A 25,881-nucleotide genomic window follows, 5' to 3' on the forward strand; every position below is an offset into this window, starting at 1 on the left:
GTCCATATGCTCTTACTTTGTTCATTAAACGACTGTGGGGAACTGTATCGAACGCCTTGCGGAAGTCAAGAAACACGGCATCTACCTGTGAACCCGTGTCTATGGTCCTCTGAGTCTCGTGGACGAATAGCGCGAGCTGGGTTTCACACGACCGTCTTTTTCGAAACCCATGCTGATTCCTACAGAGTAGATTTCTAGCCCCGATCTTGCCCGCAGTGACTACCATCCGTTCCTGCACTTGAAGAAACACTTGGGCGGTCAGCGTCTTCGAGACGATGACGAAGTCAAAACACTGGTGCTGCAGTGGTTAACAAGTCAGGCGGCAGAGTTCTATGAGGAGGGTATTCAAATACTGGTACAACGTTATGACAAGTGCCTCAATATTGACGGAAATTAGTAGAAAAGTAGATTAAGGTACAGGCTTTCATGCAAAAATAAAATTATTGAGATATCTTAGCACGTCTTTTTTTTAAATTTCAAAATAGTACTTACTTAAAAAACACACCTTGTAGAATAAATTCGAGAAAGCACGAAAAGCTAGGACTTCTTACGGCGGAATTTACGCTAGGGAAGACAGAGACGTGCAGCGAGAGAGATGGTCAGATCTGCGGAGTGGAGAAAGACACTCGCTACACGAAATTCGCCCAGAATTTGGTTTGTAACGGTTTTCCACACTCGTTTAGGGTACAGAGAATACGATGCCCAAACTGTCGAAATACGGTAACACAGCGAAGAAAGCTTACACGATTCACACACATTGCGCACACGACTTCCCTCCTTTATCTGAGCTGCTAACTGTAACGTCGAAACGCTAGCAAAGAGCGATGCCGTACAAAAGAGGGACAGATCTGCGGGCACGAGAAAGACAGCTGGCACAGGAAACTCGCTGGAGAAACGGGTGTCGTGCGGGAAGGCGCGCGCACAGCGCCGGCCGCGGACTCACGTATGCGGAGGCAGGCGTGGAGCTGCGCGGCGGCGCCGTGGTAGACGAGCTTCCTGCGGCCGCTCAACAGGTCGTCGGCGGGCAGGCGCCACATCGCGCCTCTGAGCGCCGCGCGGCCGACGCCGCCGCCAGCACCGCCGCCGGCGCCGCCCCCGCGCCCCGCCCCACCCTGCCTGCCTGCCCTGCCCTGCGCCCTGCGCACGCCGCCCCCACTCTGCCTCTGCCTCTGTCTCTGATTTCCTGCTACACTATCTGGCCAAAAGCATCCGCACACGTTAATATGCCGTGTGTCCGCCCATCGCCTTTATCATCGTTTGATGACGTGTCTCACAAGGTAACCTCCTCATCGCACCCCCCTCAGATTTAGTTATAAGTTGGCACAGTGGATAGGCCTTGAAAAACTGAACACAGATCAATCGAGAAAACAGGAAGAAGTTGTGTGGAACTATGAAAAAATAAGCAAAATATACAAACTGAGTAGTCCATGCGCAAGATAGGCAACATCATGGATAATATGAGCGCAGGAGAGCCGTGGTCCCGTGGTTAGCGTGAGCAGCTGCGGAACGAGAGGTCCTTGGTTCAAATCTTACCTGGAGTGAAAAGTTTACTTCATTTATTTTCGCAAAGTTGTGATCCGTCCGTTCGTTCACTGACGTCTCTGTTCACTGTAATAAGTTCAGCGTCTGTGTTTTGCAACCGCACCTCAAAACCGTGCGATTAGTAGACGAAAGGACGTGCCTCTGCAATGGGAACCGAAAACATTTGATCCCAAGGCCATAGGTCAACCGATTCCTCCACAGGAAAACACGTCTGATATATTCTATACGACACTGGTGACGGCATGTGCGTCACATGACAGGAATATGTTGTCGACCCACCTAACTTGTACACTTGGCGAATGGGTAAAAAGATTCTTCTACCTCGCCTAATTTAGGTTTTCTTGTGGATGTGATAATCACTTCCAAAAAAGTGATGAAAACATGAGAGTTTGTCACATAAACTGCAACAAATGAATGCAATAGTTTCACAGTCGCATAGTTTTCCCTGTGCTCTGTCAAAACATATGTTCTTAAGGTTTTTAAATTTTTCCATGTGTAGACCGTCAAATCCTGCATATGTCCAAGCAAATCTGAACATGTCCTGGAATTTTGGAGAGCGAAGTTGATTATGTGTGAGTGCCTGAACTTTGATAATTGACACACGATCACGTAAACAATACTGCTCTGTGTACCTGTGCAGCTTCGCATAATCATAGAATCTTTTCACAAAGTATTTCACATGCCAAAAACCAAACACATCTAACGGTTGCACAAGAGGTGTACAACCTGGAGGAATGGTAATCACGTCTACCCCCACACTAAAATTGTACGGGCAGATTAATCTGAAAATAAAAAGATAAACTTTTCACTTGAAGGAAGACTTGAACCAAGGATATCTCGTTCCAGAGCTGCTTACGCTAACCACGGGACCACGGCGCTCATAAGTTGTGACTACCCTTGATGTTGCCCATGTTGCGCATGGACTACTCAGTTTGTATATTTTGCTTATTTTTTCATAGTTCCACACAACTTCTTCCTGTTTTCGCGATTGATCTGGGTTCAGTTATTCAAGGCCTATCCACTGTGCCAAGCTATAACTAAATCTGAGGGGGGTGCGATGGGGAGGTTCCCTTGTAAGTGTCATCGGATTTTTTTTTCTTTATTGTGATTTCATTCCCCTGCCTCATATGGGCAGGGGAGGGCTGTCAGCGGCACAATCCGCCGCTCTTCAGCCAATTGACATGACAACTTAAAATAAGAATAAAATGTTACATACATAAGGCGATAAAAAAGGGGAACATAAAACAGAGTAATGGGAGAAAATGGAGGTAAAAATAGACTGACATGGAGACGTTCATGAGGGACAGTTAAAAAAGTCACCAGAAAGTTAAAAAACACAGTTGGCGATTCTTAAAACACAGAGAAGACACTGGATGGACATGCACAGGTTAAAAGTCGGCCACAGTATTAAAAACACTCCAGAACAACGCACTTAAAACCCACTTGGAGCACACACGACGAAGAATAAAACTGACAGATGGGACCTGCCGAGGGAAAGGTCAGAGAGGATGGAAAAGGAGGGGAGAGCAAGGGGCAGCAGGGGAAGCGGCGGGATGAAGAGAGTAGGGGCGTCAGCAGGTACACGAAGAGGCAGGAGACACGTGGGGGGGGGGGGAGATGAAGAGGGAAGACAGGGCAGGAGGGAGTGCAGAGACACTGAAAGGGGGCACAAGAGAGGGAGGGGGAGTAGGAGGGGGAAACCGCTCAAGAGGGAGAGAGGGGGAGGAGTGGGAGCCCTGAGGAGGAGGCAGGAAGATGGGGTTAGAGTTGGTAGGAAGGGTAGATGTCAGGGCGAAGCTCATCATCTGGGAGGGGGAGATGGTGGAAGTTGCGTTGGGAAAGGAGATGGAGGGTGTGGAGATGGAGAGAGTGTGGGACACAACAGTAAAGGCGCGGCAACGTTGGGGGTGGAGAGGAAGGGGAGACACCAGGGGGTGAGGGGGATCGAGGCGGTAGACAGTATATAGTGTGCAGATGGGTTCAAGGAAAAGGAGAAGGTGGAGGAAGGAGATGAGGTCGTAGAGGATGCGCGTGGGGGACGGAAAGCGGATGTGGAAGGCGAGGAGGAGCGCATGGCGTTCGAAGGTTTGGAGGGCTTTATAGAACCGGGGAGGGGCAGAAATCCAAGCTACACTGGCATAACAGAGGATGGGGCAGATCAAGGATTTGTAGGTGTGAAGGATGGTGGAAGGATGCAGACCCCACGTCCGGCCGGACAGGAGTTTCAGGAGGCGGAGGCGGTTGTGAGCTTTGTTTTGAATGGTAAGGAGATGGGGAGTCCAGGTGAGGTGGCGGTCGAGTGTGAGGCCAAGGTATTTGAGGGTAGGAGTGAGGTGGATAGGTCAGCCATAAATGGTGAGGTAGAAATCATGGAGGCGGAAGGAGCGGGTGGTGCGGCCTATGATGATCGCCTGTGTCATCGGAGGAACGTGGAGAAGATAGTCACGTTCGACCGTTGGATCCAGAGCGATGTCGACGTTCTAACCGGTCCCTGAGATGCTCCATTGGGTTGATTTTGGGACTCTTTGCAGGCCAGACCAATTCGAGTATACAGGGTGGTCCATTGATCGTGACTGGGCCATTTATCTCACGAAATAAGCGTCAAACGAAAAAACTACAAAGAACGAAACTTGTCTAGCTTGAAGGGGGAAACCAGATGGCGTTATGGTTGGCCCGCTAGATGGCGCTGCGTTTTTTAAAATAGGAACCCCCATTTTTATTACATATTCGTGTAATACGTTAAGAAATATGAATGTTTTAGTTGGACCACTTTTTTCGCTTTGCGATAGATGGCGCTGTAATAGTCACAAAAACATATGGCTCACATTTTTAGACGAACAGTTGGTAACAGGTACGTTTTTTAAATTAAAATACGGAACGTAGGTACGTTTGAACATTTTATTTCGGTTGTGCCAATGTGATACATGTACCTTTGTGAACTTATCATTTCTGAGAACGCATGCTGTTACAGCGTGATTACCTGTAAATACCACATTAATGCAATGAATGCTCAAAATGATGTCCGTCAACCTCAATGCATTTGGCAATACGTGTAACGACATTCCTCTCAACAGCGAGTAGTTCGCCTTCCGTAATGTTCGCACATGGATTGACAGTGATCACGATAGCAAGTATCCTTCGAATTTCCCCATATAAATCCGGGGACGTCAGATCCGGCGACCGTGCGGGCCATGGTATGGTGCTTCGACGACCAATTCACCTGTCATGAAATATGCTATTCAATGCCGCTTGAACCGCACGCGAGCTATGTGCCGGACATCCATCATGTTGGAAGTACATCGCCATTCTGACATGCAGTGAAACATCCTGTAGTAACATCGGTAGAACATTACGTATGAAATCAGCATACATTGCACCATTTAGATTGCCATCGATAAAATGGGGGCCAATTATTCTTCCTCCCATAATGCCGCACCATACATTAACCCGCCAAGGTCGCTGATGTTCCATTTGTCGCAGCCATCGTGGATTTTCTGTTGCCCAATAGCGCATATTATGCCGGTTTACGTTACCGCTGTTGGTGAATGACGCTTCGTTGCTAAATAGAACGCGTGCAAAAAATCTGTCATCATCCCGTAATATCTCTTGTGCCCAGTGGCAGAACTGTACACGACGTTCAATGTCGTCGCCATGAAATTTCTGGTGGATAGAAATATGGTTCGAGTGCAATCGATGTTGATGTAGCATTCTCAACACCGACGTTTCTGAGATTCCCGATTCTCGCGCAATTTGTCTGTTACTGATGTGCGGATTAGCCGCGACAGCAGCTAAAACACCTGCTTGGGCATCATCATTTGTTGCAGGTCGTGGTTAACGTTTCACATGTGGCTGAACACTTCCTGTTTCCTTAAATAACGTAACTATCCGGCGAACGGTCCGGACACTTGGATGATGTCGTTCAGGATACCGAGCAGCATACATAGCACACGCCCGTTCGGCATTTTGATCACAATAGCCATACATCAACATGATATCGACCTTTTCCACAATTGATAAACGGTCCATTTTAACACGGGTAATGTATCACGAAGCAAATACCGCCCGCACTGGCGAAATGTTACGTGATACCACGTACTTATACGTTTGTGACTATTACAGAGCCATCTATCACAAAGCAAAGAAAGTGGTACGACTAAAACATTCACATTTCTTTACGTACTACACGAATATGTAATAAAAATGGGGGTTCCTATTTAAAAAAACGCAGTTGATGTCCGTTTGACCTATGGCAACGTCATCTAGCGGGGCAACTATAGCGCCATCTGGTTTCCCCTTCAAGCTAGACGAGTTTCGTTCTTTGTAGTTTTTTCTTTTGATGCTTATTTCGTGAGATATTTGGCCCGGTCGCTATCAATGGACCACCCTGTATACTACCTTCCGCTTGTGGGCAACTAAGAGTAACTTCAGTATTTGGTATTATTTAAAATGCTCCTTCAATTGCGTAGCTTTCGATCTTTACTACCTTGCGAATCTGCAGTTGGTGTTCATTCAACACTTTTTTTTTGGTCTTACGGGACCAAACTGCTGAGGTCATCAGTCCCTAAGCTTTCATACTATTTAATCTAACTTAAACTAACCTACTCTAAGGACGACATAACCACCCATGCCCGAGGGAGGAGTCGAACCTCCGACGGGGGAAGCCGCGCGGACCGTGACAAGACGCCTGAGACCGCTCGGCTACCCCGCGCGGCTGACGCAATATCGTGGACTATATTGACCATCTGTTGATATTTAATCTGCTTTGAAGGCCTCGTACATTCAGCACGACTCATGCTAGTGTAAGAAGAAAGTCGGGTTTAGCGGCCCGTCAGCAGCGAAGTCGTTAGAGACGGAGCACTCGTACAGACGTGTCGCCACGAGGCCGCGCGTTCATGCACGCCGTAAAATAGCGTTCTCCCTCATAACGCTTCTGTTTGTCAGTATGTGGCGCTAGAGTGAACACCTTCATTCGTTTTATTGAGCGTCTGCCCTCGGACAGTGGTACTTCTCTGAGCATTACAATTGCTCCACACGAAACTCTGCGCTTAAGGCATCTTCCTGACAATGATGTGCTGCTGTCCGAAAAATGATTAGTGTTCCTTGCGTTTTATTCTGTTGTCCTTCAGAACCAGCGTAGGCCTACCCTAAAGAAGTTGGTTTCCGATGTCAGACCACCAGCTGCATATGTAACGTATCACTCTGTGGCCGGCCACTCGTGGCAGCACTTCCCGTTACTGAAGTCGCCTCAGGCAGTTTCTGGGTGCAGGGGGGAGCGATTTTTCGTTCGGCCTGAAGACGATGGGACACCCTTACCCTAACCTTCCTAAATGGGTTATGGTCGGAGCTGACCAAGACGATTTCAAGGGCGAGTGTTTTCCCAGGATGATCGGTGTTCCCAACTCTCTTCTAGGAGTAATTTCTAAGGGATCCACCAGAAAGCAGCACCATACAGGAGATGGCCAATGAGAAGGCAGGCCCACATTCTGCTCCTGATTCTGACCGGCGGGAAGCCGTAAATATTTAACGAGTCGGTCGGTAGACCGTGGGGGGTTGAGGTGGCAAGTGGTGGGCGTATTTAAAGTGGTTAGCATTTCGGAAGTCTGGAGTCAGTGATTTTTCGAGGCTACTTTTCCGGAACGGAAAGCCTGCAAAGCATTCGAAAATGCGTCCCCTTGCGCCGGCGTCGAATTCTCCTTAGGCACTTTCTTATTTGTCTCGACGAGTGTTGGGGATTGCTGGGCGTCGACCTGTTGGGTACAAAGAGGACCCATGGCAGAGCGTGGAGCCGCTAGAGGTGATGTTACATTAAAGTGACGAAGTTGGCTAGGGTGAACTGATACCAACAAATTCCATTTGCTTTCCTGTAAAGTTGACAGTGACGTTAGTGTGTGATTTGTTCCCTGTTGACATTAAACAGAATCCGTGTTTTGTTGTTGTGAACATTATCGGCGCAAGTTGTCAGTAGCCAGATGGAGGCGGTACGTCGATTGCTAGCGGCGAACGTATTCCACACGTCGGATCTCCGAATCTTTCCGGAAAGTAGTTAAATAGCTCCAGGGTTTTTAACGCTCGGTATTCTCGCCACAGCCGCTGGCGGAAGCTTCGAAGCCCGAAAGAGAGAAACATTTCCTGACGAAATTCCTACTCGTTAGTGCACTGTTATTTCTTAGGTGTTACTTCAGTTTAATATATTACATACGTAAGCTACTGGAAACTGAGCGCAGTGCCACGGGTGGGACACCGCGGCTGCCTTATGCACATAAACCGACGTCGAATCCAGGGACGCAAGTGAGCAGCGTTAGCAGGATGGGTGCGCCTCGAGACGGCTCGCCGAGGATCTCCCGGCTCTGCATCTGGGGGGTAATAACGACGCCTGATCCCCGAAGAAGTTGGTAGATCAGGGCGTTCATTAGCGTCGGCGCGGGTTGATCCGCCAAGTCGCCGCTGGGCGCCGCCCTGTCACGGATTAGCTGGGAGCGGCTGCCGAGTCGCCGCCATCAATTACAACGCCTCTCCCCTGCCGGCCGCTCTCTCGGCAGAACACCGCCTGCAGCGATTTATGCTCTCCCAGTGTCAGAATGGAGGGGGACCGGCTCAGGTATTCTACGGTCTTATACAAATGTGAACCAATTCAAATACAAATAGTTAGTTGTGCTTAACCTCAGGTAAAGTAGTTCCTGAGCACGTGCGTTTTATAATGACTTAGCGATAAATGGGCTCCACGTTGTAGTGGTTAATGACATCTGTCTCAGATTCCGTTCCGAGCGACCACTTCGGTTGTTTCTGGTATGAGAAAGTCTAGAACTGTATCCACTCAGCCAACGACCCAAACAAAAGTTACCTTAGGTCTGGAGGGGCCGCGTGTCTCTACAACCTTGTCCAAAATACACTACTGGCCATTAAAATTGCTACACCACGAAGATGACGTGCTACAGACGCGAAATTTAACCGACAGGAAGAAGATGCTGTGACATGCAAATAATTAGCATTTCAGAGCATTCACATAAGGTTGGCACCGGTGGCGACACCTACGACGTGCTGACATGAGGAAAGTTTCCAACCGATTTCTCATACACAATCAGCAGTTGACCGGGGTTGCCTGGTGAAACGTTGTTGTGATGCCTCGTGTAAGGAGGAGAAATGCGTACCATCACGTTTCCGACTTTGATAAAGGTCGGATTGTAGCCTATCGCGATTGCGGTTTATCGTATCGCGACATTGCTGCTCGCGTTGGTCGAGATCCAATGACTGTTAGCAGAATATGGAATCGGTGGGTTGAGGAGGGTAATACGGAACGCCGTGCTGGATCCCAACGGCCTCGTATCACCAGCAGTCGAGATGACAGGCATGTTATCCGCATGGCTGTAACGGATCTTGCAGCCACGTCTCGATCCCTGAGTCAACAGACGGGGACGTTTGCAAGACAACAACCATTTGCACGAACAGTTCAACGACGTTTGCAGCAGCATGGACTATCAGCTCAGAGACCATGGCTGCGGTTACCCTTGATGCTGCATCACAGACAGGAGCGCCTGCGATGGTGTACTCAACGACGAACCTGGGTGCACGAATGGCTAAACGTCATTTTTTCGCATGAATCCAGGTTCTGTTTACAGCATCACGATGGTCGCATCCGTGTTTGGCGACATCGCGGTGAACGCAGATTTGAAGCGTGTATTCGTTTTCGTCATACTGGCGTAACACCCGGCGTGATGGTATGGGGTGCCATTGGTTACATGTCTCGGTCACCTCATGTTCGCATTGACGGCACTTTGAACATTGGACGTTACATTTCAGATGTGTTACGGCCCGTGGCTCTAACCTTCAATCGATCCCTGCGAAACTCTACATTTCAGCAGGATAATGCACGACCGCATGTTGCAGGTCCTGTACGGGCCTTTCTGGATACAGAAAATGTTCGACTGCTGCCATGGCCAGCACATTCTCCAGATCTCTCACCGTTTGAAAACGTCTGGTCAATGGTGGCCGAGCAACTGTCTCGTGACAATACGCCAGTCACTACTCTCGATGAAGTGTGGTATCGTGTTGAAACTGCATGGGCATCTGTACCTGTACACGCCATCCAAGCTCTGTTTGACACAATACCCAGGCGTATCAAGGCCGTTATTACGGCCAGAGGTGGTTGTTCTGGACACTGATTTCTGAGGATCTATGCACCCAAATTGCCTGAAAATGCAATATCATGTCAGTGCTAGTATAATATATTTGTCCAATGAATACCCGTTTATCATCTGCATTTCGTCTTGGTGTAGCAATTTTAATGGCCAGTAGTGTAAAATGCGGAGAACTGTCATGGATGGATTGTCTCCAGTTTTCATGCTAGATAAATTTATTTGTGAATGGACAAACAGATGACTTGCAGATTGAAAATCGACTACAAAAAGCAACCTTCACAGTTAACCTCACACTTTTTACAAGTGTAGAAGAACTGCTTACAATGTCTCCTGCCTTAGTAGATAAACCTGAGTTGATGATCGCCTCCAAGAAGGCACAGTTCATCACAAATATCACAGATACGTCCAACAGGATATCTTCGGGTAACACATTAATCTCTAAAGTTACTTAAAATCCGTCTTGATTGCAAATTTTTTTTTATTCATATGACCGGTTTCGGTACATTCAGAACCATCTTCAGATCTGATATTTCAGTTACAGGAGTAACCCGTCCAAATCCAGCAACTTTCACATGCTACGTCACAGTTGCTGGATTTGGACGGGTTACTCCTGTAACTGAAATATCAGATCTGAAGATGGTTCTGAATGAACCGAAACCGGTCATATGAATAAAAGAAAAAGTTTGCAATCAAGACGGATTTTAAGTAACTTTATAAAATCACTGATTGCTGTTATCGCATAAGACATTATGTCTGTTTTTGCAAACATTAATTTCTTTTAGTGGCATCAGGCTTCTGACTACCTCGTTGCAGCCCATCACAAACTACTCTCCTTCGCTAACCTCTTCATCTCAGAGTAGCACCTGCATACAACGTTCTCAGTTATTTGTTCGGTGTATTCCAGTCTCTGTCGTCCTCTTCGGTTTTTCCCCTTTACAGCTCCTTCAGGTACTAAGGAAGTTATTCACTGATGTCTGAACACGAGTCGTGTCATTCTGTCCCATCCTCTTGCCACTGTTTTCGGCATGCTCCTGTCCTCGCTGACTCTGCAGACAAACTCCTCAGTTCTTATCACCCCATTTAATCTTCAACATTCCACTACAGCACTACATCTCAAACGCTTCGATTCCCTTCTTTACCGATTTCCAAACAGTCCATGATTCTCATCCATACAGCACTATGCTCCGAACATACATTCTCAAATATTTCTTCCTCGTATTGAGGTCGATGTTAATACAGAAGCCTAACTCCTCCAGATACCTCGGTTACTGGATAACTCTGGAAACCGATAAGGATCTGTCCACAGATAATAGGTGCACCAAATTGAATAGAGCGTACCATTTCTATAAGAACGCTTCAGATCTAAATCCCTTTCGCTCAACCTCAAACTCCGACATTGCATCTCGTGTCACACCTTCAATACTGTATGCCTTAGACTGCCTGAACAGGGTCAGAAAGAGACAACTCGGAAAACCTGAAGGTTAGAAAAATTCTGAAAAATAATCATGCGCCCTTCAAACTAGATGGTGCATACGGAGCCAGACACAACGAGGAATTCGATCAACATCCAGAGCATATTACAACAGCAATGAAAAGATGAGGCTAATCTTGTGTAGCCATCAGTCAGAATGGACAACTGGAGACACATCAAGAACCTTCAGCATTGTCTCTAGAGGAAATCCACTTATGCCAAGTGGATAAGACTAGTTAGGATAGACACTGCTCAAATAGGAATTGGCCACCATGACATTAACGATAGAGATTAGTACAAAATACTTGTCACGACATCAGATTTTCTCCAATTACTAATAGCAGTTACTTAGCTTGCGTTTACTGCGAATCTCTCGCCCAGCGCAAAGTCCCAAGCGACTGGAAAAAAAGCGCAGGTCACTCCTGTATACAAGAAGAGTAAAAGAACAGGACCGCAAAATTGCAAACCAATATTCCTAGTTTCGGTTTGCCGCAGAATCCTTTAAGATATTCTCAGTTCAAATAAAATGAATTTCCTTGAGATCGAAAAGCTTATATCCACGTATCAGCATGGTTTTAGGAAGCATCGCTCGTGTGAAACTCAACTTGACCATTTCTCACATGATATACTGTGAACTATGCATGAAGGGCAACAGGTGGATTCCATATTCCTACATTTCCGAAAAGCATTCGACACGGTACCCCACTGCAGACATTTAACAGAGGTATGGCATGAGCAATAGGTTCCCAGATATGTTAAAGGCTCGAAGGCTTCTTAAGTTATAGAACCCAATATGCTGCCCTGGATGGCATGTGTTCATCAGAGAACAGGGTATCATTAGGGGTGCCCCAGTGAAGTGTGATGGGATCGCTATTATTTCCCTTGTACATAAATGATCTCGCATGTGGAGTGAGCAGCAATCTACCGTTTCTTGTTGATGATGCTGTGGTTCACAGGAAGGTGTCGAACATGAGTGACTGTAGTAGATTCCAAGATGACTTAACAATATTTATAGTTGGCGCGATGAATGGTAGTTAGCTCTAAATGTAGAAAAATGTAAGTTAACGCAGATGAGTACGAAAAACAATACGGTAATGTTCGGGTAGAGCATTAGAAGTGTGATGCATGGCACAGAGTCGTCGGTTACACAACTGGGGGTGTCGCTGCAGAGGCACAGGCAATGGAACGAACTTGTTAGGACGATAGTAGGGAACGCGAATGGCCGATTTAGTTTTATTAGGAAATCACGTGTAGGATACGAGTGCGACCCATTCTCGATTAGGTCTACAGCTCGAGTGTGTGGCAGGTCGGATTAAAGGCAGGCATTGACGCTATTGAGAGGCGGCCTGCTAAATTTGTTACCGGTAGGTGCGATCAACACTCAAGTGTTATGAAGATACTGCGGAAACTCAAGTGGGAACCCCTACAGGGAAGACGATGTGCCGACCTCTGTGGCCGAGTGGTTCTAGGCACTTCAGTCTGGAACCGCGCTGCTGCTACGGTCGCATGTTAGAATCCTGCCTCGGGCATGGATGTGTGACTGTAGTAGATTCCAAGATGACTTAACAATATTTATAATTGGCGCGATGAATGGTAGTTAGCTCTAAATGTAGAAAAATGTAAGTTAACGCAGATGAGTACGAAAAACAATACTGTCTCAGGTTAGTTAGGTTTAAGTAGTTCTAAGTCTAGGGGACTGATGACCACAGATGTTGTCCTATAGTGCTTAGAGCCATTTGAACCATTCGGAGACGACGTTCTTTTTGCGAAACACTATTGAGAAAATTTAGAGAACCAGCATTTGAAGCTGATTAGTAATTAGGACTCGTAGAGAGACATATAGATAGTTGTTTTTTCCTCACCATATTTGCGAGTGGAACAGGAAAGAAAATGACTAGCAGTGATACAGGGTACCCTAGCATCTAGCAGCAGGACAATGGTACTTGTCACACAGGTCGCAGTGTACATGAGTAGTTCGAAGAGCAGCAGGATGACTTTACCAAATTCCCCTGGCCAACAAACTCTCTGCATTATTACCCAATCGAGAACCTTCGAGCCGCCGCTGTGGTCGAGCGGTTCTAGGCGCTTCAATCCGAAACCGCGCTGCTGCTACGCTCGCAGGTTCGAATCTGCCTCGGGCATGGACGTGTGTGATGTCCTTAGGTTAGTTAGGTGTAAGTAGTTCTGTCTAGGGGACTGATGACCTCAGATGTTAAGTCCCATAGTGCTTAGAGCCATCTGAACCATGTGAGAACCTTCGGGACCACCTCGATCGGGAGTACGCGCCATGGGTCCACAACCGAGAAACTTAGTGCAGCTGGCCACGGCAGTGGAGTCGGCGTGCCTCCATATCAGTGTCCATACATTCCAGAATCTCACTAAATCTCTACCTGCACGTCTCGCTCTGCAGCCTTTTGACAGTTGTTCACATTTATGTGAATGGACAGATTAACAGGCGCCCTATCCAGATCCACCTCCTCGCTGTACAGTACAGAGGCCGTCGCCACGCGAGTGTGCCTTTGTTTACGTCGTCTCGGAGGGCCCAGAAATCAGCATCAGCGCGGGAACGCAACCAGCGGTCTCACGAAAATGCAAAAGTTTTGCCTGTTATGATGAGTCGTGCGACACGCAGATACGACCACGTTGCAGGATACAAGTATTCTGAGAACCACACCCAGGCCACAAGGAACTGGCCCCAGATACAGCGTGCCAGAATTCCAATCATTTACAGCACTAAGGTTCGGTCGGATTTGGAAGACCTTCATTTATAATGCTGTTCTGCTATTTCTATTATCCACTGCCACAGCAATACCGTCAGCCAAAGGGAGGCCCATAGAAAGTCAATGTCGCGCCAGTTAAAGGCGATTGTCCCCTGCCCCTTGCTGTTTACTGGCCCTAAATAGGGCAGAAAAACGTTTTCGTCGGCAGGCAGCACCTCACCCCTGGCTATCGGCGCTGCCCCCTCAGCGGCCGCCGCATTGTTGCGCCCTGCCCCGCGCCGCCATATTGATTTATTGGCTTATCAGCGGCTCTGGCCGCAGGGCTGACCACTGCGCTCTGATCGCTCTGTTCTTACCGAGCGGCGTGGCGTAGCGACGGACCGAGGTGTGCGCTAGTACAGCTGGCTTGTAAACTGGCGTCTCCGAAGGCTCTGTGCGTATCTTGCGCCGTTTACACTCCAGGCACTCACTCTCTTCGTTCGTCGGATAACACAGGCTTTTGACACTGGTCTCGCTTTAGGACTGTGTCCCGACGCTCCAGACAATCTTCCCTGCAGTGTTATGACTAAACCACTTTCCTCGTTGTCCACCTCGTCGCCCATTCGTCCCAACGATTCCTCAGTCCCCAACTCTGTTACTTCCCTTTCTGATGAAACCGATGCTCGCCCCCATCAACCCTTCAAAGTCCCAGACAAATAGGAAACTCATCCAAGCTTTCCTTCCCAGACCTCTGTCTCACAGTACACAACCATTCGATTCATCTAACTAAAACTGTAAAATAACTTGTGCTAACACAACATCAAGTCAAACTTTAACCACCCTCCACTTACTAAACATAAAAAAGCCGAAACTAAACCGAAACTACTGACTGGGAGTACATTCCACTGTAGTCGTATTCACCTACAAGATCTTTATCCATCCTATCCCTACCTATACAAATACTGAATAGTGAATGGGTCTCTGCCACTCCCAAGTTTTATTACTCCCACTAAAATCCTTGAACCTCAGGCACTCCTGATCAGTTTGGCTTCTGCCTCCTGCATCAGACGATAAAGTTCCTACAGTCACATGGAATAACTTTGCTAGCCCTATTTTACCGCGAAATTGAATCCAAACATCCAACCTTGTTCCTCATGCTTGAAGGCCATGACCAGTTACCGCAACATTGTCATCATGTTCTTCCTTACTATTCCACACACTTCACATCGTTTCCCAAGAAAATTTCAACCTCTTTCACCTCTCAGAGGATGAAATCAGGCCTGAGATCAACCCATTCTATCACTGTAACGTCCGCTCCCGGTAGCTGAGTGGTCAGCGCGACAGAATGTCAATCCTAAGGGCCCAGGTTCGATTCCCGGCTCGGTCGGAGATTTTCTCCGCTCAAGGACTGGGTGTTGTGTTGTCCTAATCATCATCATTTCATACCCATCGACGCGCAAGCCGCCGAAGTGGCGTCAAATCGAAAGACTTGCACTTGGCGAACGGTCTACCCGACCGGAGGCTCTAGTCAAACGACATCATTGTAGCAATCGTCACCTCTTTCATTCCAAGCCAGAGCTCTGACCCATCCTTTCCCAACGTAATTACAATCTCTCCTCATCCTACCAACTACACCCCTCTTCTTGTCTCTTCACAACATACATTCCACAGGATTTTCCAAATCTCTTCCTCTGGAATCCGATCTGCGTCCAAATCTCTTACGTAGAACATGTTAACAGCAAACCACAGCTGTATCTTCCAATCGGGATTCAAACCTACATACATCATCAATATCCCACGAAACATCGGATCAGCGATTTTATTCTTATCATGCATTTTTATGTATTATTGTTTTATTCCAAGCCCGAAGAGCGGAAACGTGGTGGCTGCTAGTTCATCTCGCTACTCCGGACGAGTAAATAGCTGGTAATTTCACAAGAAAAATGGGCTTTGAGAGATTTCAGTCAAGACCAGCCATGCTGATTTACGTTTTTCGCGGGTTCCCTAAATCATTAAGGCGTCTGCCGGAATGGTATTTAGATCGATGCTACGGCCAAAGACGCGATTTTGCATTCGAGTTAATGTTGTCAATGTGCACAACATTTCGAGAGCTCTCCCAGCTGTCTTTTTTAGGTGTCCGTGGGAGATTACCATTACCCATTTGCCGGCCGGAGTAGCCGACCGGTTCTAGGCGCTACAGTCTGGAACCGCGCGACCGCTACGGTCGCAGGTTCGAATCCTGCCTCGGGCATGGATGTGTGTGATGTTCTTAGGTTAGTTAGGTTTAAGTAGTTCTAAGTTCTAGGGGACTGATGACCTCAGAAGTTAAGTCCCATAGTGCTCAGAGCCATTTGAACCAAAGTAACCATTTGCTGTTTGGCGGAGGCGGGAGGAGGAGCAGGAATCGATCTGATTAGGTGGTGGTACTGGTGAAGAGGTTGCCCTACAAGTGAAATTAATTCATACGCAACTAAGATGAATAAATAATTTATCGGTTGCACAGGCAATAAGGGTTTCTTTCCTACTTGCAGGGTAGGTTTTGTCCTGTAGTTTTACTAACGGTGACCGTATCTTGAGAGGAATAATGTAACTTATCTCTACCGGTGTTACTGAACGCAGTAATAAGACATATTTGTGATTGGAAAAACAAGTACGAGAAGTTTATTACAGAGTTTAGCAAAGAGGACACTGTTGGACTATTACAACAAAAATGGCTCTGAGCACTATGGGACTTAACATCTGTGGTCATCAGTCCCCTAGAACTTAGAACTACTTAAACCTAACTAACCTAAGGATATCACACACATCCATGCCCGAGCCAGGATTCGACCCTTTGACCGTAGCAGTCGCACGGTTCCGGACTGAGCGCCTAGAACCGCTAGACCACCGCGACCGGCGGACTATTACAACCACATTCAATATTATATTACCTTGCCGTGAGTAAAGGATGCTCTGAATTTGGATGAAACAGGAGAAAGGAGCGCGTATATCTAACTCATGGGGAAATGATGTACTATCTACATCTACATCTACATTTATACTCCGCAAGCCACCCAACGGTGTGTGGCGGAGGGCACTTAACGTGCCACTGTCATTACCTCCCTTTCCTGTTCCAGTCGCGTATGGTTCGCGGGAATAACGACTGCCGGAAAGCCTCCGTGCGCGCTCGAATCTCTCTAATTTTTCATTCGTGATCTCCTCGGGAGGTATAAGTAGGGGGAAGCAATATATTCGATACCTCATCCAGAAACACACCCTCTCGAAACCTGGACAGCAAGCTACACCGCGATGCAGACCGGCTCTCTTGCAGAGTCTGCCACTTGAGTTTGCTAAACATCTCCGGAACGCTATCACGGTTACCAAATAACCCTGTGACGGAATGCGCCGCTCTTCTTTGGATCTTCTCTATCTCCTCTGTCAACCCGACCTGGTACGGATCCCACACTGATGAGCAATAATCAAGTATAGTTCGAACGAGTGTTTTGTAAGCCACCTCCTTTGTCGATGGACTACATTTAATAAGGAGTCTCCCAATGAATCTCAACCTGGCACCCGCCTTACCAACAATTAATTTTATATGATCATTCCACTTCAAATCGTTCCGCACGCATACTTCCAGATATGTTACAAAAGTAACTGCTACCAGTGTTTGTTCCGCCATCATATAATCATACAATAAAGGATACTTCTTTCTATGTATTCGCAATACATTACATTTGTCTATGTTAAGGGTCAGATGCCACTCCCTGCACCAAGTGCCTATCCGCTGCAGATCTTCCTGCATTTCGCTGCAATTTTCTAATGCTGCAACTTCAATGTATACTACAGCATCATCCGCGAAAGGCCGCATCAAACTTCCGACACTATCTACTAGGTCATTTATATACATTGTGAAAAGGGGAGCGATGGGACGGCTCGCATCGGAGAAGGGGGTTACATGTCGACAGACCGGCGGTGGAGATGGGCCACGGAAGGCCACGTTACTTCTAAAATCTGAGAAACAATGCGAGACACGCCGCTGTTGTTGTTACAGATTCGTGGTTCGAATTTCTGTGGTGACAATGTTTTGATTTGTCGGTGTCAGTGAAAATCGTTAAGCTCGAAAATTCTAGAGGAGGCTATTGCCAGCAATGACAGTGACAGTCTGTGATGATAAGAATTGTTCGTTAATTTATACACAACATGCAGGATCTATCGAACGGCGGTTATCGTTATTCAAATCTTTGGTTATTCCACCACTGCAAAGGACACAGAGAAGTACAGAGATATTTAAAAATAAACAATGTCATACAGTGTGAAACACAAAGGATACATTTTTGCACGCCGCTGAGAGAAGAGCTAAGGATTATTGTCGGAAAATAAGCGCTGCAGCCGCCCGCAGCACAGGTGGTGCTCAGGGCGTTGTGTGCGCTGCTGCTGCAGGCAAAGCCGGCAGGTAGCGGGGTTGGTCGCCGCTTAATAACGTCGCAGAATTTACAGCGCCGCAAACAGGATATAAACGCGGATACAGCGCGCTTTATTCAGGCGCCGCGGCGCCGCGCCGCCAAATATACGGCGCCGGATCAGCGGCCGAAACTTTGCTAAGAGCGCCGGATTATCCCGGTGAATTGTTTCATCTTTCGCCGTTTTTTCGGCTCGTTGTGATAAATTGCTGCAGAAGACTCGGGCGCTTGTACGAGGAGCAACAATATCGCGACGTAGGGACCAGTTTTCTCTCTCTCTCTCTCTCTCTCTGTGTCTGTGTGTGTGTGTGTGTGTGTGTGTGTGTGTGTGTGTGTGTGCATGAAAGGCAATGTCAAGACTGATTAACTTATCATCGCCCAGCCCAAACCACTAAGGATAGAAACTTGAAATTTGCAGAGCGTGATCTTTGTACGCGTCATTTAAGGACGGATTTATCGTGATTCCATCCGTAAGTTGATAAAATAGGGGATGAAGGGTTTTCTGAAAAAGTCACTGTTAAGGCAATTTCGAAACTAGACCTGCGAAAATTATTTGGTTTCTCCGTCAGAAATAAAGAAATATGTGTTTCAGCATTTTTGGAAATTTAACCATATCGGGGTTAAATAGTGCGTGAAACCTTGTTTTGAAAATATTTCGTTATTAAAAAGCTACTAAAGTATTTTTAAAGCTACATCTATGAAAACTGGTATTTGACTTCTCAGTTACAAATAAAAAAAATGCGTGTGTCTGTGTTTTTGGAAATTGAACCCCTAGTGGGGTAAAATAGAGGAAGAGATGTTTTATGAAAATATTTTATTATGTAAACATTTTTAAAGCTATATCTATAAAAATTTGAATGTGGCTTCTCAGTTAGAAATAAAAAAGTACGTACCTCATTGTTTCTCTGAATTCAGCCCCTATGGGGGTGAAACGGGGGATGAAAGCTTTTATGGAAATATTTCACGATGCAAGCGTTTTTGAAGCAAAATCCATGAAAATTTGAAATAGGGGTGAAACATTTTATGAAAATATTTCATTACGAAGGCATTTAAAAAAAAGTCTACATCAACATCTACATGCATACAAATCACACTTAGGTACGCGGCAGAGGGTTCTCTAGGCCTCTTCCACGTATACTACACTCATGATTCTTAAACCAAGTGTTAGCTATGATTAAGTTATACTTTGTGCAAAATTCTACCGTGTCATGGCTCTGAGCGCTATGGGACTTAACATGTTAGGTCATCAGTCCCCTAGAACATAGAACTACTTAAACCTAACTAACCTAAGGACATCACACACATCCATGCCCGAGGCAGGATTCGAACCTGCGACCGTAGCAAAATGGTTCAAATGGCTCTGAGCACTATGGGACTTAACATCTATGGTCATCAGTCCCCTAGAACTTAGAACTAGTTAAACCTAACTAAGGACAGCACACAACACCCAGTCATCACGAGGCAGAGAAAATCCCTGACCCTGCCGGGAATCGAACCCGGGAACCCGGGCGTGGGAAGCGAGAACGCAACCGCACGATCACTAGCTGCGGACTGCGACCGTAGCAGTCCCGCGGTTCCGGACTGTAGCGCTTAGGACCGCACGGCCACCGCGGCCGGCAAAATTCTACCACTCACAATGATAAGCCAGAACGTTATGATCACTGCACGCCACGACGCAGGCTGCCGCCTGGTGGTTTTGCGGGCGCGAGATGCGGTAACAATAACTCGAAGCGGAGGGATCACCCTAGCGAAGATAAGGGCTGTGAATGGGGAAATCCATGGAGACAATCGACTTTGACAAAGGACAGATTATTATTGCACAGCCTGCGAACGAGTACCTCACGTGCTGCTGTCGAGAGCATCTACGGAAAGAGGTAGGACAGTGAAACTACCACTGCCTCTAAATTGTTGGACGTCCATGACTCTTCACAACATATGGGGTTCGGAGGCTTGTCTGCGCTGTAAAGTAGGATACAGGGTGATGTGTGGCATCTCTGCCGAAAGAGCACAATGCTGGGGCACACAAGTGTGTTCCGGAGCACACCGTTGATCGTACATTGTTGAACATGGAGCTCCGTAGCAGACCACCCTCATGTGTTCACATGTTGACCCATCGACATAGTCACTTACGATTGCAATGGGCACGGGACCATCGGAATTCGACCGTCGAAAATGGAAACGCGTCGGCTCTTCGGGTGAATCACATTTATGCTACACTAGGTCACTGGCCTTCTCCGCAAACGCCGTCATCGAGGTGAACGGCGGCTCGAAACGTGCTGCGCGCCACAGACGCAGGCCGGTGGGACAAATATTATGCTATGAGATATTCTCCTGCGCCTGCATGGGACCTGTGGTAGCAATCGAAGACATGCTGACAGCTGCAAACCACGTGCATTCCTTCATCGTTGATGTCTTCCCCGACAGCCATGTCATCTTTCAGCAGAATAATGGTCCGTAGCTCGGAGGCAGAACCGTGCTACTCTGGTTTGAGGAGCTTTATAGTGTACTCAGTTTGATGTCTTGGCGACCAAATTCGCCTGATGCAAATCCCACGGAACTGAAATGGGTCGCTATCGGCATACGCAAAGAGCGACCCTTTATTTACGCGAATTACATGACCTGTGCGTAGACATCTAATGCCACATACTTCACAAACCTACGAACGGACTGTCCGATCCCTGATGCACAGAATTAGTGATGTATTCCGTTCCAAAGACGGAAAAGCAAGCTATTAAGCAGGTGGTCATAATGTTTTGGCTCATCATTGTATATCTAATTGAGATGTAAGTAATAATAGTCTAGTAAGTTACGAAAGTAGGAAGATTATTCGAACGGGACATCTTTCTTTTCCACAGTCACATTATTTGCCAGTGTAATGACTAATAAAATTTATCAAAATCAGAATGTAACACTGGATTCAAATTAGAATGTATCTGACACCAAAGTTAGGTTCCCCCATTGTATGTAACTGGAATCAGTCCAACCCCCATGACCGCAAGCGGTATAGATACAGAAGAACACCGTGGCCTGGGTGGAGTGATCGATACGCACCTTGCGAGAGCGAGTCTTAGCAGGTCCGGTATAGTGATTACAAAGAGGTGGAAGAAAAAAGAGCTAGCTGGATTCATGTTGCTCCAGTGATCACATGACAGGGAAGTTTTGGTATCCCACGTGTTAACAGGGTAACAGCTTTGTGGGTAAGGGAGATCAAATTTTATTGCAGGAACTGTTTGATTTTAATTTCTATTGGCTGGAATCGATGAATCTGACGCAAAAAATACAATATCCTGGTCATTGCAACAAAAACTAACAGAAAAACGACATGACGGAAGTAATGACATAGATTATCTGTTGCCAAGCGATCTTGCAGCTGTTCATGAATCGGTACTGACACTTTTAGCCACGAGTTTTCAAATGTGTGATATTTTTAGCACAACATGTTTGACGGCTACGTTATCCCATTATCAAATGCTTACAGCTTCTACTCCATTTTTCTTCTGGAAGTGCCTAATGGCATAGAAGCTTTAAGCATTTGCTAAAGAGATATCGTAGTCCCGAAACAAGCTGTGCTAAAAATATCACACATTTTAAAACTTGTGGCGTAATATTCTCAGTACCGATTAATGACACAGATGATGGAACGTACCTTTTTCTGTTGTTAACTTACAGAGAAAAATAAAGATAGTAAAGAATGTGTCTTTGCAGGAATGAGTGAAGACAGGACAGCCAAGAACAAGTGGAAAGATATCGATCGACAATATTTACCATCCAAAACTGTTCATCAATTTAGTTAGGTATCTACGTTTCTTGCTAAATATCGGTATAAGTAGCAGTGGTAACTGCATCATTGTCAGGAAGTTTGACTATAACATAGACCTAACGTTTCGCGAAGAATATGCGCAGTGAAATTGAAGCAACATCGCACTACGTATTAAGCAAAGCAGTCGTAGCTAGACACAGCTTCAATAAACACGAACTTAACAACAGTATGTTTTTGCAGCTCTTAAACTAGTCATTCGACCACTGCGGTCGTATATGGACCGCCTGTACTGATGAAGCATGTCATATAATGAAAACTAAATGGCGATTTACATATAAATGACACGCTAGTAAAAGCATATTTTGTTTGTTTATTTCGCAATGCATTGCCCTATCATTCAGGGACTAAGGCAGGTAGTATGTAGCACTCGCAATTTGAAAGCAACACTTTAGATAAATCAACAGAAGTGCCGACCACGGTGAGTGAGACCCATTCTAAAACGAAACCGGGATCTACATCTACATCGACATTCTGCAAACTATCTCTTTATTCACACTAAGTGTTGAGTGCTATTGACAAGGGATTTCAAACTGATTCCGTATTCCTAGATTTCTAGAAGACTTTTGACACCGTATCTCACAAGTGGCCTGTTATCAAATCGCATGCTTATGGAATATCGCCTCAGTTATGTGACTGGATTCTTTATTTCCTGTCAGAGGTGTTACAGTTCATAGTAACTGACGGGAAGTAAGCAAGTAAAACGAAGTGATTTCTGCCGTTCCCCAAGGTAGTGTTATAGGCCCTCTGCGGTTCCTCATCTATATAAATGATTTAGCAACCGCCTTAGCTTGTTTGCAGATGGTGCTGTCGTTTATCGTCTAGCAAAGTCATCAGAAGGTCGAAACAAATTGTAAAACGATTTAGAAACAATATCTGAACGGTGCGAAAATTGGCAATTGACCCTGAAATAATGATAAGTGTGAGGTCATCAGCATGCGTGGTAAAAGAAATCCGTTAAACTTCGGTTAGACGATAAATCAGTCAAATCTGAAAGCTATAAATTCAACTAAATACCTAGGAATTGCAATTACGAACAACTTAAATTGGAAAGAACATACAGAAAATGTTGTGGGGAAGGTGAACCATAGGCTGTGTTTTATTGGAAGAATAGCTAGAAAATGTAACAGATCTACTAAAGAGACTGCCTCCACTGCGCTTGTCTTTCCTCTTTTGGAGTACTGCTGCGCGGTCTGGGATCCGTACCAGATAGGATTAACGCAGTACATCGAGAAAGTTCAAAGAAGAGCAGCACGTTTTGCTTTATCGAAAAATAGTGGAGACAGTGTGACGTACGTGATACAGGATTTGGATAGAGATCGTTAAAAAAAAAGTGTTTTTCGTCGCGGCGGGTTCTTTTCATGAAATTTCAATCACCAACGTTCTCCTCCGAACGTGAAAATATTTTGTTGACGCCGACCTATATCGGGAGAAACGATCATCATAATAAAATAAGCGAAATCAGGGGTCACACGGAAAGATATAGGTGTTCGATTTTTCCGCGCGCTTTTCGAGATTGGGATAATAGAGAATTATTGTGAAGGTGGTTCGATGAACCCTCAGCCGGGTACTTAAGTGTGATTTGCAGAGTATCCATATAGAAGTAGATGTAGGAGTAGATGTTGAGGGACAACTGCCAGTCCCTTCAGTAAGTATCCAGTAGCACTGGGCCGTTTATATGTGTTGTGAATAGTAGTACAGCTTCGAGACAAGCCAATGCTACTTTTATGTCTGAAAATTTGTCTCCGTTAGGGACGTCAGTCTGTATTCTACTTGCCACGAACTTTTGAATCCAATCAGTAAGCTGGTCTGATATTCCGTTCGCTCGTATTTTGTTCATTAGGCAGCAGTAGCGAACAGTATCGAACACCTTCGAGAAGTAAAACAACATGGCATCCACCTGGCACATGGTGTCTACCGTCTTCTCGTGGACGAACAGAGCGAGGTGGGTTTTAGACGATCGTTGTTTGAGGTACCCATGTTGATTCATGCAGAGGTGGTTCAAATGGTTCAAATGACTCTGAGCACTATGGGACTTAACTGCTGCGGTCATCAGTCCCCTAGAACTTAGAACTACTTAAACCTAACTAACCTAAGGACTTCACACACATCCATGCCCGAGGCAGAACTCGAACCTGCGACCGTAGCGGTCGCGCTGTTCCAGACTGTAGCGCAGAAGTGGTTTTCGGTCTCCAAAACCCTATCATAAGAATGGGCTGCCTCGTGACAGTCTACTGACTATGCTAATTTCTCAGAATTAAATGTTGTCCACAAACCGCTGCCTCACAGATGCTGCTTTATGACAGCGTGCGTTACTATGTTGATAACAATCAATCGTCGTCTCCGAACTCTTTCTGTACTGTACGCAGTATACAACTTGGTGAAATGTGTTCATATCCTTCCCCATTTAGCGCTTTTTTATGCGTAGTAAGGGGACCATGTCTAAACACGAAAAACAGCTCCATACCGTAAAACAACCTCCTCTCTACTCTACTTATGGTATTAGACTTGATGGCAGGTTAAGTCGTCGGGGCATTTGCCAAACCCAAATGATTCCATCGGATTGCCAAAGGGTATAGCGTGATTCATCACTCCAAATTACTCGTTTAGTCGTCCACGATCCATGGCGTCGTTCTGTACACCGCCTCGAGCGTTGCTTAGTACTGACTACGACAATGTGTGGCTGCTGCACTATTGTACCCTATTCTTTTTGACTCCGCAGGCACAGTCATCTTGCTAGCTGGACTGCTGGTAGTTCTTTCCGCTGATTTCGAGCAGTTTATTGGCAACCACACTCTGCAATGTTCGGCGTTTCCTGCCGATCAGCACGTGAAGTCTGCCGTGACTCGGTTTATCTGTGGTTCTTCCTTCGAGTTTCCACTTCACACTCACAGTACCAAAAGCCATCTTGGGCAGATTTAGAAGGATTGAAATGTCACTGGCCAATTTGTTTCTCAGGTGACACCCAATACTAGTCGACGGTCGAAGTGATTGAGCTTGTGACCCACCCACTACGCTATTACTGTTTCTCTCCAGACAACGCAATACTGTCCCCGGCCCCCAGTTATACTGACGGATCTACTTCTAGTCCGTTCCGCAGTACATAGGGGTCTTTGGGTGCTTTTGATCTGATAGTGTAGAAGAAAACCGTGCCACGGCGGAAGAAAGGCAAGGAGAGAGGTAGCGGAGAGCGGCAGGTGCGGTTGTGTCGGTCGATACGCATCTCGCGCGAGCGATTCTGGGAAGGGCAGCTTTCTCTGCAAGCAGGAGTGCGTGACGCAGCGTCGACAGTTACGAGCGAGCCGCCGCTGTAGAGGAGGGGCCTTCCTAGCCCAGCGAGAGAGCCCGCCCTGGGCTGGCAGGGTCATAGCTCAGCCGGAGAGAAAGCCAGCTGGAGACAATGGGGAAACTACTCGCCTCTTTTTCACCTCAGATGCAGTCTACTCTCTGAGGAAAGCCAACGCGACAGCTACTTACATATTAAATGGCAGATCCGCGAGAGAACTATTACAAAATCACCTTAATAGCTCATGCATGCTAGTTGCTGACAAAAATATATACAAAAATGCAAATGAAAATTAAGGAACTGTTAGCAGATGAGTTTGGCTTTAGGAACACAAAGGCCTAAGAGAGGCATTTATTACTTGTGCTTCATAATGGAAGCAAGACTTAAAAACACCGAGACACCTTCACAGGGATTTCTCGACAAAAAGCAAGCCCTTCACAACATAAACTTGAATTTTCTTTTTTAAATCCTCAGAAAGGTTTACACGGT

General features: G+C 46.3%; 1 protein-coding gene across 1 annotated transcript in view; it reads right to left on the reverse strand.

The window, feature by feature from the left end:
* LOC126092732 (transcriptional regulator ERG homolog) overlaps positions 1 to 1,037 on the reverse strand; it is a 91,524-nt gene extending 90,487 nt beyond the window's left edge. Inside the window, exon 1 of the mRNA XM_049908458.1 lies at positions 944 to 1,037. Within this exon, the coding sequence (XP_049764415.1) occupies positions 944 to 1,037 (94 nt within the window). The remainder of the gene's footprint in view (positions 1 to 943) is intronic.
* Between the last annotated feature and the right edge of the window lie 24,844 nt (positions 1,038 to 25,881).

The sequence above is a fragment of the Schistocerca cancellata genome, chromosome 7, assembly GCF_023864275.1.
Source record: "Schistocerca cancellata isolate TAMUIC-IGC-003103 chromosome 7, iqSchCanc2.1, whole genome shotgun sequence".
Taxonomy (NCBI): Eukaryota; Metazoa; Arthropoda; class Insecta; order Orthoptera; family Acrididae; genus Schistocerca; species Schistocerca cancellata.